This window comes from Mesoplodon mirus, assembly GCF_964341445.2.
Source record: "Mesoplodon mirus genome assembly, chromosome: 14".
Taxonomy (NCBI): domain Eukaryota; kingdom Metazoa; phylum Chordata; class Mammalia; order Artiodactyla; family Ziphiidae; genus Mesoplodon; species Mesoplodon mirus.
Genome location: NC_138990.1, coordinates 62,383,634 through 62,398,420, shown reverse-complemented (window position 1 = coordinate 62,398,420; position 14,787 = coordinate 62,383,634). Strand labels below are relative to the sequence as shown.

General features: G+C 45.2%; 1 protein-coding gene across 4 annotated transcripts in view; it reads right to left on the bottom strand.

Moving 5' to 3' along the window:
* PRKCE (protein kinase C epsilon) overlaps positions 1–14,787 on the bottom strand; it is a 608,554-nt gene that overhangs the window by 178,956 nt on the left and 414,811 nt on the right. For all 4 annotated transcript variants that reach the window (XM_082641774.1, XM_082641775.1, XM_082641776.1 and 1 more), the window contains one exon: positions 1,210–1,364. In XM_082641774.1, the coding sequence (XP_082497900.1) occupies positions 1,210–1,364 (155 nt within the window). The remainder of the gene's footprint in view (positions 1–1,209; positions 1,365–14,787) is intronic.

Sequence of the window (14,787 nt, the reverse complement as noted above, 5' to 3'; positions counted from 1 at the left end):
CCCGCAACCATGTAAGCCTGGAATAGGAGCCCAAACTTCAGATAAGAATGCAGTCTGGCTGACACCTTGATCACAGCACAGAAACCCAGGTGTGCCTTGCCTGGACTCCTGCCCTGTAGAAACTGTGAGATAATCAATGGGTGTTGTTTTAAGCCACTGCGTTTGTGGTAATTTGTTATGCAGTAACAGGAAACAAATACATGGACTCCTGTCGTGGAGGGTCATGAAACCAGGCTAAAAAGTATGGGCTTTGTTATGCAGGCCATAGGGAGCCACTATTTTTGAGCAGAGGGACTTTAGGAAGCTGGTGAAGGTTGGTCAGAACCACTTGGAGCACATTTAGTCAGGGCATTGCTCCCGGGAGCAGGTCAGTGAAGTTCTGGTGAGGGATTAGTTCTGGGTTGAACCAAGCCAGCTATTCTTCTACCCAATTTAAAAAAAAAAAAAAAGGAAGAAGTAAAATCTGAGTAAAGAAACTGACAGTCATTGAAAAAACCTTAAGGAACTTTAGTGTCCTTGTTGCTAATTATAAATATTTACTCCTCCCAGAATTCCTGACCTCACAGAAGAGCCTGCGTAGTCTCGCTCTCTTACTGGAAAATTTTTGTGTGTGTGTGTTCGTTCTATGTTTTCTTGGAAGGGGGACAAGGCAGTAATAAGGGACTGGATGATCTGCAGAGAGTCACTTCCTGTTGGACATTGTCTAGTTCCCCTCCCCTCCTCCCCACCAAGATCATAAACCCTGAGACCCACAAGGAACTCCTCCTTCTCCGATTCTATCTGCTGGAGACAACTAAGCCAAACAAACTCAGGAAGTGGCAAGAGGTTGGGAAGGGGAGGAAGTTCATGGCACAGAAGGAAAAAGTAAAGAGAATGCCCTGATGTTCAAGGAAGAGGGTAGGGGGTGGGGCAGAGAGAAACGAAGGTCACCCCAAGGTTACTTGGCGCTGAGCCTTTAAAATGTCGTGCTTAAGCTTTCAATCAAAACTGGCACAAACAGTGGGTCAGATCTCCCGGGGCCATTCAAATATTAACATTCACAGTGATAAACAGCCCCCAAAAAAGCCCTCTGTAAGCAAATTGGAACAAACAACTAATCTAAAGCGGGTTGCTAAGAGACCAGTGGGGCAGGAGCCAAGTCAGTCCAAGCATCCGGAAAACTCTTCTATTTTTTCGCTTTTGGGGAAGAGAGGAGGAGAGGAGAGGTACCTGTAGATGACTCCATGTTGGTGGAGGAACATGAGGGCTGACGTAACCTCTGCAGCATAGAACCGGGAACGAGGCTCGTCGAATTTTCGGGACCGCTGAATCTGGAACATGAGGTCTCCACCATTTACATACTCCATGACGAAAAAGAGGCGGTCCTGGAAGGAGAGGAGGAAATGCCATTTAGTGAATTCCGCTGCAGCTGCCCACACAGGCCAGCAAGCGTACTGTGAGTCCAAAGTAACAGAACCAGGACTCAAGGACCCTAGTAGCACACGTTCTGGAGAGAAGATGAAGGAGTTAGGGTACGAAGTGTTATTCTAAAATCTGTCTGTCTTACTTTTATAGGCGTCAGCTTGGTCTAGTGGGAGGAGCCCAAAATTGACAGAAAGGAGATCTGGGTCTCTGTCTAATTTCTGTTATGACCTTGAAGTGTGACCTTGGACAAGTCTCTGTCCCTTTGCAGGCTCCAGTTACCTTGGTATGTGTGGTGGGTTATATCATGCCCCCCCCACCCCGCAAAGGTATCCATGTCCTAATCCCTTAATGTGTGAATGTTACCTTAGATGGCAAAAAAGGACTTTACAGTTGTGATTAAGTTAAAGATCTTGAGTTGGGGAGATTATTTTGGATCACCAGAGTGGACCCTAAATGCAGTCACAGATGTCCTTATACGAGGGAGGCAGAGGCGATTTGAGAAGGGAGGAGAAGGCAACGTGACCAGGGAGGTGGAGATTAGAGTGATGCGGCCACGAGCCAAGGAAGGCGGTGCCACCAGAAGCTGGAAGAGGCAGGGAAGGATCTCTCCTAGAGCCTCTGGAGGGAGCATGGCCTGGCTGACACTTTGACTTTAGCCCAGGGACACTGGTCTCAGACATCTGGCCTCCAGAACTGTGAGAGAACAGATTTCTATTACTTTAAACCACCAAGTTTGTGGTGATTTGCTACTGCAGTCCTAGGAAACTAACACAAAGCAACATGGACTAATGAGATAGTGAGAGCCCCTCCCGTGAGGGCCACGTCTCACTCTGGAGGATGCTCCTTCTGGGATTCCCACCCTGGCGTGCTTCCTATGGATTCTGTCCTCAAGAAGGGACAAACCACAGTCATACCTCATTAGGGGTGGTGCCTTCTCATCTGCCCACCATTCTGAGGTGGGAAGAAGATGGACCGAAATTCACTTTTGCACAGTTTCTCGCCTACAATTTGCAGAGCCCGTAGAGTGTGGGGTGCTGTGCTAGACAGGAGGCAAAGAGTTATAAACCATCACTGTCCTGAGGCGGTGGTGGCGGCGGGGGGGTTATGATCCAGGGGCAGAGATGGGAAATGGGTAGAATGATGAAAACACAATAGGAGCAGAGTGACTTAAAGACACTGGGTGCTGAAAGGATTAGGAGAAAGGGGGGCTCTCTGAAGTGGTGGGGTCCATGGAGGATTCTAGAAGGAGCTAGGCCCTCCCTCAGAGGAGGAGGAGGTGCGGGAGGTGTCAACAAATACCAGGACATGGGAACAGAGAAGGCTTGGGGACCGGTAAGCTGACTACGTCAGCCGGGGAGGAACGTTCATGGAGCAAAGGGGAAACAGCGAGGTCTGAGAGGCCAGAGGGTCAGAGTACATTCTTAACATACAGATACAGTCTCAGCGAAGCTGCCAGGAGGATGTCAGCATATTGTTTCCAATCAGAATTAGTAGAATCATTTCCATGAAGACTGAATAAAAATCACAATGACACTTTATTCATGGAGCAGCCTTAACGGCATATCTACTTTATAGTTGGCATCTCTTTGAAAATAAGTCCATCCTTAAGAATTGTTACGAATTCAGACTACCTTCTCCCCCACCACAACCTCCAGAATTCTTCAAGCTTTACTGGTATTCACCAAGGCCCTAAGGTCTAGCTTCTCTTCCATTTGTCTTGACCCTCCCCTTCAAAGCCTGCCTTGTTTTCTCCCCCAAGTACAATTTTGTACTCAGAAGTATTCAGGAGCCAACCATTCATTTAATCATCTAGTCCCCATTCAAATCTTTATTTCAAAAATCAAATGATCAGGCCAACCCCAATCCAACGAAACCAGAATTTCTGAGGATGGGACTCAGGCATCAGTAGTTTTCAAAGGTCCTCCTGTGATTCCAGTGGGTAGCCAGGATGGAGACCCACTCTTCCATCTGGTTTCTGCCAAGGTGAGATATATGGATTATAAGTTATTGGAGTTTTCCTCTTTTTTCTTTTCAAGGATCTCCCAAGAACACAGGTTCTCAAACTTGTGCAGCAGAATCTGACAGAGGCTTGTTAGAACATGGATTCCTCCCCCTCTCCTCCCGCCCCACAGAGTTTCTGATTCAGAAGATGTGGGTTGGAGCCTGAGACTCTGCATCTCTTAGTTCCCAGGTGATGTTATGCTGCTGGCCAGGGACCCCCACTTTGAGAACCACTTCCCTAGAGCACTTGGGGCAAGGCTTTCCCATGGTAAGAACAGCTGCATCATGCATTCAACACTGCTCTAATCTAGCTGAACCACCATCAGAAACAGCTGCTGCAATGCCAGTCCATGGTCACCAACTTGGACTTGGGCTTTAGCAACAATGGAGTATTTCCTTGCCTGTGTCTGAAAGAATCCAAATTTCTAAAGAGGAAAAATCTCCCCTCCCCATCCTGCCTCCCTGGCTGCTTTTTATACTCCAACACCAGACACACGGCATTTAAGGATAGGGGCCATGGAGTGAGAAAGAAGAGCTCCCACGCTGATTTCATCACTTACTGGCTGTGTGACCTCAGGCAAATGACTTTAGCCCTCTGTGCTCAGTTTTCTCATCTGTGAAAATGAGGATGATAATAGGACACCCCTTACAAAGTTCTTATGAGGATTAAATTACATATTAAAGTGCCTGGCTCATAACTGTTCCTCCATAAAGACTGTCTGTTACTATTATTACTACAGTATTCTAGCTAGAGGTATGATAGTTAATACGGTAATTATCGAGTCTTCGTTTTCCCTGTCCTTTCAGCAGTCTTTTCCCCTGATCACCTCCTCTCCCAACAAACGCTTGCTCCCCTTAGCTTTCAGCTGGTTCTTCCCTGTGATTGTGGCAGGTTTTGTTCTGCCTTTTCTTGTAGGCTTCTCCTCTCTCCAGCCTAACTTAGTTAGGAGTTGGAATCCCACAAGGCAGCGTTCTAGGCCCTCCCCTTTCCGTACTCGCTGAGTGATCTCATCCACACCCACGGTGGCTACTGCACCTTGACACCTATGACTCGCAAACGTCTCCCTCCATCCTAGACCTCTCCTCCATTTACCCAGCTGTGTTTCTGACATCTCCCTCTGATGCCTCAAAGGCACTCAAACACAACATGTTCAAAACTGCTTCATAATCTTCCCCCAGCAAACTGGTCCTCGTCCAGGGTGCATGTCTCAGGGCAGGGCTTAACCAACCAGCCAAGTGTATAAATCAGAAACCTGAAAGTCATTCTCAATACCTCCCTCCTCTCCTTTATCCCTCATATCCATCACCAAGCCCTACTGCTTTTACCTTTTGTACCTTTGCACTTATTACCTCTGTACCTGTTACATTTGCCTTTCTGTTGTCACCACCATCATGGCCACCATTCTCGCCCAAGCAGTTATCATCTCTTGTCGAGATTCTTGCAAGTGCCTCTTACTGATGCTCCCTATGTTGATTCCAGCTCCCCCCGCCCTGCCCCACCAAACGGTCATCACACTATGGGCAGAGTTACCCTGCTGAAATGAAAATCTGATTACAATGCATCCCCCCCTCCCTTCCCTCATTCTACTGACTCTTTCAAAGGTTTCCTGATACTCTTGGAATAAATAGAAAACTCCCTAATAAGCCTCGTGGCCTGTGTGATCTGGCCCTAATTCTTCTGAGTAAGAAGCACTTTCAGCTGTTCCCTGTTCCCTCTACCCCAACTGCAAACTCCCTCCTGCCACAGGGCCTTTGCTCATGCTGCTCCCTCTGCTTGGCATGTTTTCCCCTCTCCCTTCACCTAATTAATCCCTCCTTGTCCTTCAGATTTCAGTGCAACCATCTTTTCTTCTAGGAAGCTGTCCCTAACTTTTCTGACCAGGTCAAATCCCCCTATTACATGCGACACTCTCCAGTGGGTCTTTGATTTGTGTCACTGATTTATGTCTTTCTCTGCCAGCAGTCTGTATACTTCATGAGGGTGGGAGCTATTGGTAATTCTGCCCTGTTGGTTTTTAAGGGAATTAGTCTAACCCCAAAGAAAAGCGGCTATAATTCCCTTAAAAACAAGCATCATGTGGGGAGAACTAAAAAAGTTTAGGGGGCTATAAGAGAGAAACAAAAACCAAAGGGTGCTCTGATATTTGTATCTGCAATTTCTTACTGCTTAGGGAGTTAAAGGCTTCAAGACGAGTCAGCCTACTGCACTAGGCCTCCTGCCTGCAGAATGTGCCCATGAGTGCCCACTCTGACCATTTCACCCTCAGGGGGTCTGTATTAGCACCCAATATTTGGTATAGCTTTGAACAGTTCTTTGGTTCCGTGGACAGATGTCTTCACCTCCCCGTGAGATGGTCAGTTCCTTGAGGAACATACCTTATACTTCCCAGCAATCGCCATTGCCACTACCAGCTCAGAGGCGCTCAATAAAAATCTGCTCATCCAACATTCACTCCATGGTAGCATCTTGAGGGAGGGATTCTCATTGGCTTAGTTCCTCATTGTACCCCCAGCAACTAGAATGGAGCCTGGCACGGAGTGGGTTCCTAGTGTGTCTTTGTTGAATGCATGAGGTCTTAAATACCCACCGCAGACGAGGCCCTGGTTGCTGGAAATTCAACAGTAAACCAGAGTTGGTCTCCCCACGTTATTTCTATTGTTAACCTCGTTTCGAGTTATTCTAACTTCAGCCTATCTGAACTTCAGTTTTAACTTGGTTTTCTACTCAATACAGCTCAATGGGCACGGTCCCAAAGCATGGTCAACCCTTTTGACATAGGAGGGACTGTTTTAAAGCAAGACAAGTTTTTCACTTCTCCTCCCTCCATTCAGTGAGTCTGGATTGTTTCTGACCTCCACACCTAACACATTTGAGAAGCATGTTTTGATGCAGAGTGAGAATCTCAAGTCATTCTGGGAACTGCTTAATTACATAAACTGAAATCAAAAGAAAGCTGGCAAACCCAGCAGCTACTCATTAATCCCCTCTTGGCATCAGTAGAAAACAAAACAAAACCAAACCCCAACTTCCTTGTAAAGTAAGCAAATATGTTTTCTGAGGGAATCAAAGATTTTAAAAGCCTTATTCTACCTCCTCCTCCCTTAAGCACACCTGAATGTCTGAAAAGTTACGGTCTTGTGATAGCAAGTAAAATAATAAAATCAGGAAAGAGATTATATGTCATGGCGATTTAGGGTAAGAATAGTTAATAATGACCTACAAGCCGGAAGGGCCACGCCATGTGTTTGAAATTCCCACTGGGCTTCATCTTCCCAGAGTGCTAACCTTTCCTGACTTTGAAGGGAAAACTAGGCCCTCCCTGTTCATCTTTCAAGGTGTGATGGATAGCCAGAGGCTTCCTCTCAGCAGCACAGCATGTCCTGCCAATTGGGTTTGTTTAGACACACATTCTCCATCGTTTGTTAGCTGTTTATATGTGCAAAGATTCTATCATTTTTGAATCAATTTTACAGGAATGCCCAACAAAAGACTGGACTTGAAACAGTCCGCCTTTGATGTGCCAATGACAGGATGAACAATTTCTCTAAGGTACCATCTAAGGGAATCGTGGGGCCTGACCTCACACTCTGTAGCATCTCCTTTTCTCTCCATGTCTCCATCATTTAACCTATCAACTTGACAGGTCTCTCCTGGGTGCTCTCCCCTGAGGTAGGTGACTGGGAGATATGGAAGATGATATAAGCCATGGCTTTGATTTTTGGGAGCTAGGAATTGAACACAGGAAACCACAGAAAGCAACACGAAATGCTCTATCATTATGTGCTAAACCCTTCTGTATCAAATCAGATTGTGAAACCTATGTATCTGGGACCTTATCTTCTTAGGCCCCTAGAGAAGAACTGTCTGTCATCCAGGCCTTAGCACTTACAGAAAATCATTATAAGAAACACTCATAAGAAAATTCTTTCTGTATTTTATTTTCCATAATACAACTGGTATTGACGGAACTAGCCATTGCTATAGGAATTTGGTTGAGACAAATCTGAATTAGGGAAAGACCACAATTGAGGTCTTGAACAACAGAAGGTGGAAGGAGTAGAGAGCCTGCCAAGTTAGAAGCACAGCCCTGAAGGGCAGAGGTAAGCAAAAGTGGCCACGGCATGTGGGGATGAGGAGGGTAAGAGTAAACCAGGGAAAAAACTTGGATATAGGAATGAAGAAGACAGAATCGATGGTGGGGTGAGGCCAGATGGTTCTGAAAACACAGGTGGGAAGTAAAGAACTCTAGAGATCTTCTGAGCTGTAAAATGGCATAACTAAAGCTGATTTAAAAAAACTATTCTAAAAGCAGAGTTTATGATGGATTGAAGGAAGGTTGCTCGAAGTTATTCCATCTCTTCCCTATTTCCACAGTGTTAAATGTTTTATTATCTTTAAGAAAGACCAACACGCAACCCTCCCTCTTCTCTATTACACTTCCTGGACTGAACGAAAGGAAAGATCCAACCACTTCGGGAAACGTAACCACCTCAATTTTATTTCCCCACCAAGATGGAACAGCCAACATCACAATAAACTAAAAACAGTCAATCATGAGTGAGACTCTCCAGCTCTCAGGCAGACGTACCATAAGTGGACTACAGGCAGAGCCTTGTTCAACTGGTGTCACAGACCTTCCACTAAGTTTGGTGAAAGAGAGCTGTAGATAATAAAAAGAAAGGATCTTTCTTCTCACTGAATACTTGTCAATTAACAGAGAATGAGAGTCTCATCTTAATAATAATTATGATCAGTGATGTAAATTTTCTTATGCAATAACACTAATAATTATCACCCAAAAAATGTCGTTTAAAAAGATTCATGTTCACACATTCTCAGCCCTTCTCAGCTTTCTCCCCCTTTCACCTCCCATTGTGCAAGGCCTTACTCTGTTGTGGTCTTTGCCAAATTCAGATTTATCTCAACCAAATTCCTACAGCCATGGCCAATTCCATCAATGCCAAGAGTGGAACGGAGAATACAGAATGGGTTTTCACATTGCTATTTCTTATAATAATCTTCTGTAAGTCACAGATGGTAGAGTCTACCCTCCTTTGGGTAAAAGGGGAGAAGTATTTTTTGTGGGGGAAGTATTAACCTAATCAGAATTGGCCAAATAGTAAAAATTCCACACAAAAGTCTGCTGGTTGAGAAGGTATAAACTTCATTCATGTCCATCTAATATTTGTTTCCAACTGCTTTTAACTCTGCTTATTGGAAGTACACAGGACACCTCGGCTAAAGTGACCTAAGGCTGTATTAAACTGACTCACTCGATAAAGCTCAAAATAAACATTTCCTGCCTCTGATTAGAGCTGCAGTTAGCCCAGGGAAAAACTTCAAGTTACTGCCAACCTACCCCACGCACACTGATCTGTGTGTGAAAGCCAGGGGAAAGGGGGAAAGGCTTTGGTTCAATACGTCAGAGAATACTTGCCTTTCATAGGGTCATCAACATCTTAGGAAAAAGAAATTACTATCACATGATATGATAGGACATACAGAATAGCCCCCAAATAGGCTACATCTCAATGATGGTGACACCAGAGTGACCTCATGCCATGAATAAGAGCAACATCTAAAGGTAAGTAGGAATAATGGTTTGTCATTAGTTTTCTCTCTCTCTCTTTTTTTTTTTGCGGTAGGCGGGCCTCTCACTGTTGTGTCCTCTCCTGTTGCGGAGCACAGGCTCCGGACGCGCAGGCTCAGCGGCCATGGCTCACGGGCCCAGCCGCTCCGCGGCATGTGGGATTTTCCTGGACCGGGGCACGAACCCGTATCCCCTGCATTGGCAGGCGGACTCTCAACCACTGCGCCACCAGGGAAGCCCCAGTTTTCTCTTTGAAAATGATAGAATCAAGGGGGTTTAGATGGGGAACACGGCAGTGAGATGTGCAACAGTGTGGTTTTGCTGAGGCTCCTTCTTTTATTCCACTGCATTATCAGAGCGTCAGCATCACCTCACAGTACCAGGCTTCTTCCTGGTTTTTCACCCACTGGCTGCTTTCTCCATCAAGGGCCGCTCCTGGGGTGTGGCTTCTGGCTACTGTCCTCTGTCCCTGGCTGTTGACCTGGACTCCAGGAAAGCAGCAAGGCATCAGGAACCTTGCTCCTCACTCGTCTGCCCAACTTAGCAGCCTGGCCATCTCGTAGAGGTTTCACGCTCTGCAGTGTGCCTGTTGCCCACTGAGAATCTGGTCTGCCCATTCTGGGCAAGATGGTGACACAGGCCAAATCTGTCTTTGATGATACCAAGAGTTAATTTAAACAGAAAGAAAACACTGTCACCACTGTCACCAGCAGTCAGCTGTCTGAAGCCAGAGTTAAGAACTGAATGAATGTTCCCTGTAAGTGTTTTTAAGCAAAGGAATGAAAGTATTCTCGTTCTAAGCCCAGTTCCCCATCCAGCCAAGGCCCATGTGATAGTCTTGTCCTTTACCAACATTCTTTTCATGAGCTCAGGCTTTCCCTCTCAATCCAGTGTGTGACTGCATCAAACTCTGACTGTCCTGCCAATACTTCCTGTGTCTCCAGCAGGATGTAAGGCCCAACAGGTGGGCCTCAAGACTCCCCTTTCTTGTGTATCCCCTTCTTATCTAGGCTTGGTGCATGTCTAGCTGGTAAAGAAGAACTAAATGAGTATCTCTGGTCTCTAGCTCAGATGCTAGAGATGGACAGACCCCAGGCAGGATGGAAGCAGCCCATGTAGCTGCTACTCTGATTCCAGAAACTTCACGTGTCACCTTGTTTCCCGTGCCCAACACAAAAAGAAGCCCCCACAGAGGCCACACTTGAGGTCGGCTTTCCAGGAGGCTCGTGCACCTACGGTTGTAAATACAGCCTCCAGCCCTGGGTCAGGCCAGCCACGAACCGTGCTACGGCTGCGATTGTTGTGGCTGTGTTCTCTCTCATTGTGTTTTGTTCCTTTGCTCGCTCGCTCGCTTGCTTAATTCGATTTAGAATGAAATTCCGCTAACCAATTCAGGGACTAGAATGTACCCACATCAATGTTAAAATGACCAGTCTATTCAGTGAAAAGTAATCAAGGAAATGTTTTTCCAATTTTACACATATGAGACAACTGTTCAGTTAACTTTATATCCAGCTGTCAACGTCACAATAGTTCCTCTTTTCTTACCTTTCCTTTTCTTCCCAAAGAATATACAAGGTTCTTGTGACAGTTTTAAACATAAGCAAATACCAGGTAGCTGACCCTAAAGATAGAAGCTACATCACTATTTCTCTTCAGTTGTGGGAAGGAAATATAACCTGCTTAGATGGAAATATGGAGGTTGAGCCCACCGTACAGAGAAGAAAGGAAAGCTGCCCCTCACACCCCCTGGCTTGGTGTAGCAGTCAGAGCTGATCCTACACGTAGGGAGCAGGGATGTGGTGAGAACCTCTGTTTAGCCTGCAGACCGGATAACAGATGCACACTGTGGTCTATGCAGCAAATATCTGGGTTTCCAATGAAACATTATTTCTCCACTTGGAATGCTGGAAAGACGGCAGTCTCTTCCATTCCAAAGCTTACCCGTTCCCTAGGACCTGGCTCACGCCCGATTCAGCCAACACTGACCTTTTCCCTTCCTGATCTGCTCCGGAGCCTTCTGTCCGCACCAGTTTGAGCTCTTCGTTATCCTTACAATACGCTTTAGTAGAAGCAGGACACAGGTAGCAACTGCTCCTGTAGCAGTTGGACTCTGCTGGTCATACAGCATGGTCAGTGTGGTATCCGATTCTGGCACCATATTTGATGCTGACAAACTAGAGTTCTCACAGAGGATGGCAAACAGGAGGGTATGGAGAAGCCGAGACCTATAAGAAGCAGCTAAAGGAAGTGGCAATTGTCAGCCTCAAGAAACCCACTCTTAGAGGATGCTGAGAGTCTGAGCTGAATGAATGAATGAACAAATGAATTAGCTATCAAACAAAGGAACAAACTGAAGAGGAACTCTCTTCAAATGTGTGAAGTATTGCCATGTTGGTAATCAACTGCAGGACTGCCATGTTGGTAAAGACAATCTGTGTTATTGCAGATTAACTAAGACCAATGGGTAGAAGATAAACTGAGGCCCCTTTTGTCAAAGTCTAGGAAAGACTTTAAAGAACTCCAGCCTTCTATCTGGATCCTGCTGCCTTGTTCTGCAGTGAATTCCTTCCAACCTGAGGATGCCAGCCTTGTATGGATTATCACTTTGCAGGGCTGTTAACAGAAACCCACTTTGTTCATTGAGGGGATGGGCCAGATGAGCTGGCTGAGCCAAAGAATCCCTTGGGGGCATTTTAAAGCATGCAGATTTCCAGGCCCTTTGATTGGAGCTTCTAACTCTGGCTGGGCCCCGGGAATGTTCACTTCGTTTTAAATTCCCCAGGTAGCTCCAAATGCTCAGTGAAGTTTGGGAACCACTGGACTGGACAACTGTCCTGGCTTCTGACATCAAGATTTGGTGATTTCATTGCATTTGGTTCTGCATCTTTTTGTGAGAATTTCATGTGTTGGTAAGTCCAACAACCAAGGTGTAAATTCTTGGACCAGTGGTTTCTAGCTTTCCTTCAGCCCAGAACTCTGAAAGACAAGGTGTGCTCTCAGGAAAACCATGGCTTTCCACAACAGGACGTATCTCCTGGAGTGACCAGGGCCATGTCTCCTGCATCTGGCTGCATCCCTGCAATGCTTCATACCATGCTGGGCTCATCCAAGCCACTCCACTAATGCCATAATAAAGCTCTTATGTGTAGCTGATACCATGCTGTACCGTGGTTTCGCAACTGCAGGGCCATATGAAAACAAATCAAGGGCCTGAAATTCCCACCCGCAGTTAGAGAGCTGTGGTTTCACCACATTATTGTATTCTTTGTCTTTTCCTTTTTATCAGTCCCACTTGGCTTGACTTGCAGTCCTATAGACACCTTGGTGGATTCATATGCATGGCTGCCCCAAACCAAATAAACCACACCATGATGGCAAGAAAGCTCTGCTGACACCTCCACTGTGCTCAATTCCCTTTCATGTTCTGACTCCTTTAATAAAGCCGAAATGAAAATGTGCTAATCTGGGGGAAATTGGCAACTTGGAAATAATACACTAATGTATGCATACAGCTCAATCTTGTGGGTTCTGAACACTTGATCACATTGTTTTAAATCTTAAGTGGCATGGCTGGTGGCTGCAGGCAAGCTGAAGAGGATTTCCATACCACTTCACTAATACTTTCATTTGATGACAGACAGAGCATGAATACAGGTTTTTCATTATTAAATTCTTTGATCTCCGTACTTCCACCCAGGTTTACTCTGAACCCCAGGCAGTGTGGTGAGATAAACTTGTAAGTATTTGGTGTAATAGCACAGCGTCCTCTCCAAGGAACTGTTTAACCTCAGCTGGATTCCGGCATGTGTTGTTTTTTAAAAAATCCATGAGCACAGACTCCAATCAACACTATGCAGTCTACATTCAGCAGGTGTAGGTGTTTGTAGAAGCAGAACAAAAACAGCCTGTGTTTAATCTGTTCACAAACCTTTTGTTCTTAATGACCTGAAAAGGTGGTGAAATAGACAAAGCAAGTGAGAGTTTCAGGACCAAGTCACGGCTCGGATACAAACCGAGGGCCGGCAATTCCGAGAGGAGGCTGGTTTCTCTAAATGTAGAAATCCATGATCTAAATGGACTTGTTAATGACACGAATGAGGAAAAAGACTTGAAGAACCTCAAATGAAATGTCCATAACTTGATGTAGTCGGTCCCCGTTTGTAGAACTCTGTCAGTGGATGTTTTTGAATGTTCTGATAGCCTTCTCCATCCACATCCTCACCTGCATGGTGTAGTGGTCCAAATTCAGCCTCTGAACCCAGACTGCTTGTGTTCAAATCCTAGCTCAGCTACCCTCTGGCTGTGTGAACTGGACAATCAGGGGTGTTGGTTTCCCCATCTGTAAAATCAAAATTCGATAGTAGCTACTTCTTGGAAAATTATAATAGATGATCCTTATCGTAGGTGCCTGGCCCCAAAAAAACTGCTCAGGAAAATATTAGTTTCAATTTTTCAGTCACAAGCCTCCATTCAGTGGCTTCATATGGCTCAGTGATGAACATGTTACAAATCAGTCCATTCGTCTGTATTTATAGAGGGCTTTCAAAAAGGCTACAGTCTAGTTGGAGGAGTGAGAAGCTCCAATGAAATAAGAGTTAACACCACAGGAGGGTATTTTATTATTTGTGGATTTATGATGAAGAAATAGTGAAGGAAAGCTCCATGGAAGAGCTGGGACTTAGAGGTGGAAGGGAATCAAAACGAGGAGAGTTTGGGTCTTTCAGGTGTAGGAGAACCATGAAGTCACAGAGATGGGATGCATTTGGTAGACTTTGGGAATGGTGAGGAGGTCTAGCTGTTTGAATCAAACCATCTCTATCTCAGCCTTTTTGTTTTTCTTAGAAAATTATAATCTATGATTAATGTGAGGACACAATTAACAAGTGGAAACTGACAATGGCTATAATTTATTGAGCACCTACTACCTGAGAAGGATGAGCTACTTTTCCACTGATGTAACAATCTTGAAAGCAGGTGTTAATATCCCCATTTTCCACAAAGAAACAGTGGCTCAGAGGAGTAAGCTGACTTGCCTCAGGCTACTGATAAGTAGTACAGCTAGAATTTGAACCCAGATCTGTCTGCCCCAAAGCCAGGCCTCTTTCCGTCACACTCAGCATCAAAGCTATTAAATAAAGCAATATTACAAATATTGCTATTAAGTAAAGCAATAAAGCTGACAATAGAGTTCACATTTTATGTATCAAAAATAATGGTGCTTGGGGCTAAGGTTAGAGACTCTGTGTTCACGTCTGCACATTAAACCTCTGCTCAGGCTGTATTTGTAGAGGGGGTCTTGAATCTCTAGGACACAAATTCTGGTGCTTTCTGAAGCAGCATGACAGGGATTTGTTCCTCTCTCTGGGACTCTTGACCCTCTTTAGAGTCAACACAGAATCTAGGTGAATACAATGTCATGTCTTTTATACAGTGGTCTGTTCTTTGGCAAATTCCACCATCTGGACCACCACTGTGAAACTGTAGGGGAAAAATGACCCCTGAGTTGGGGAGAGAAAACACTGGTGCCACGACCCATATTATCCATGACAACAGAAGCTAACACCACTCTCAAGTCCACGGGCCAAGGGCTACTTTGTGATACTGCAGGCAAAATTAAGGTTAGGATTTTAATCTTAAGAAAACTCCATTCTTCCTAGCTTATTGGAGCACTAAGGTGGGAAATAAAGATAAAGGAGTATACTAGAATTGACCAAAAAATTGCCAATCTGGGGTTTAAAGTAGGAACAGCAGTCCTAACTTCTTATAGCCCTGAAGGTGTTATTATACC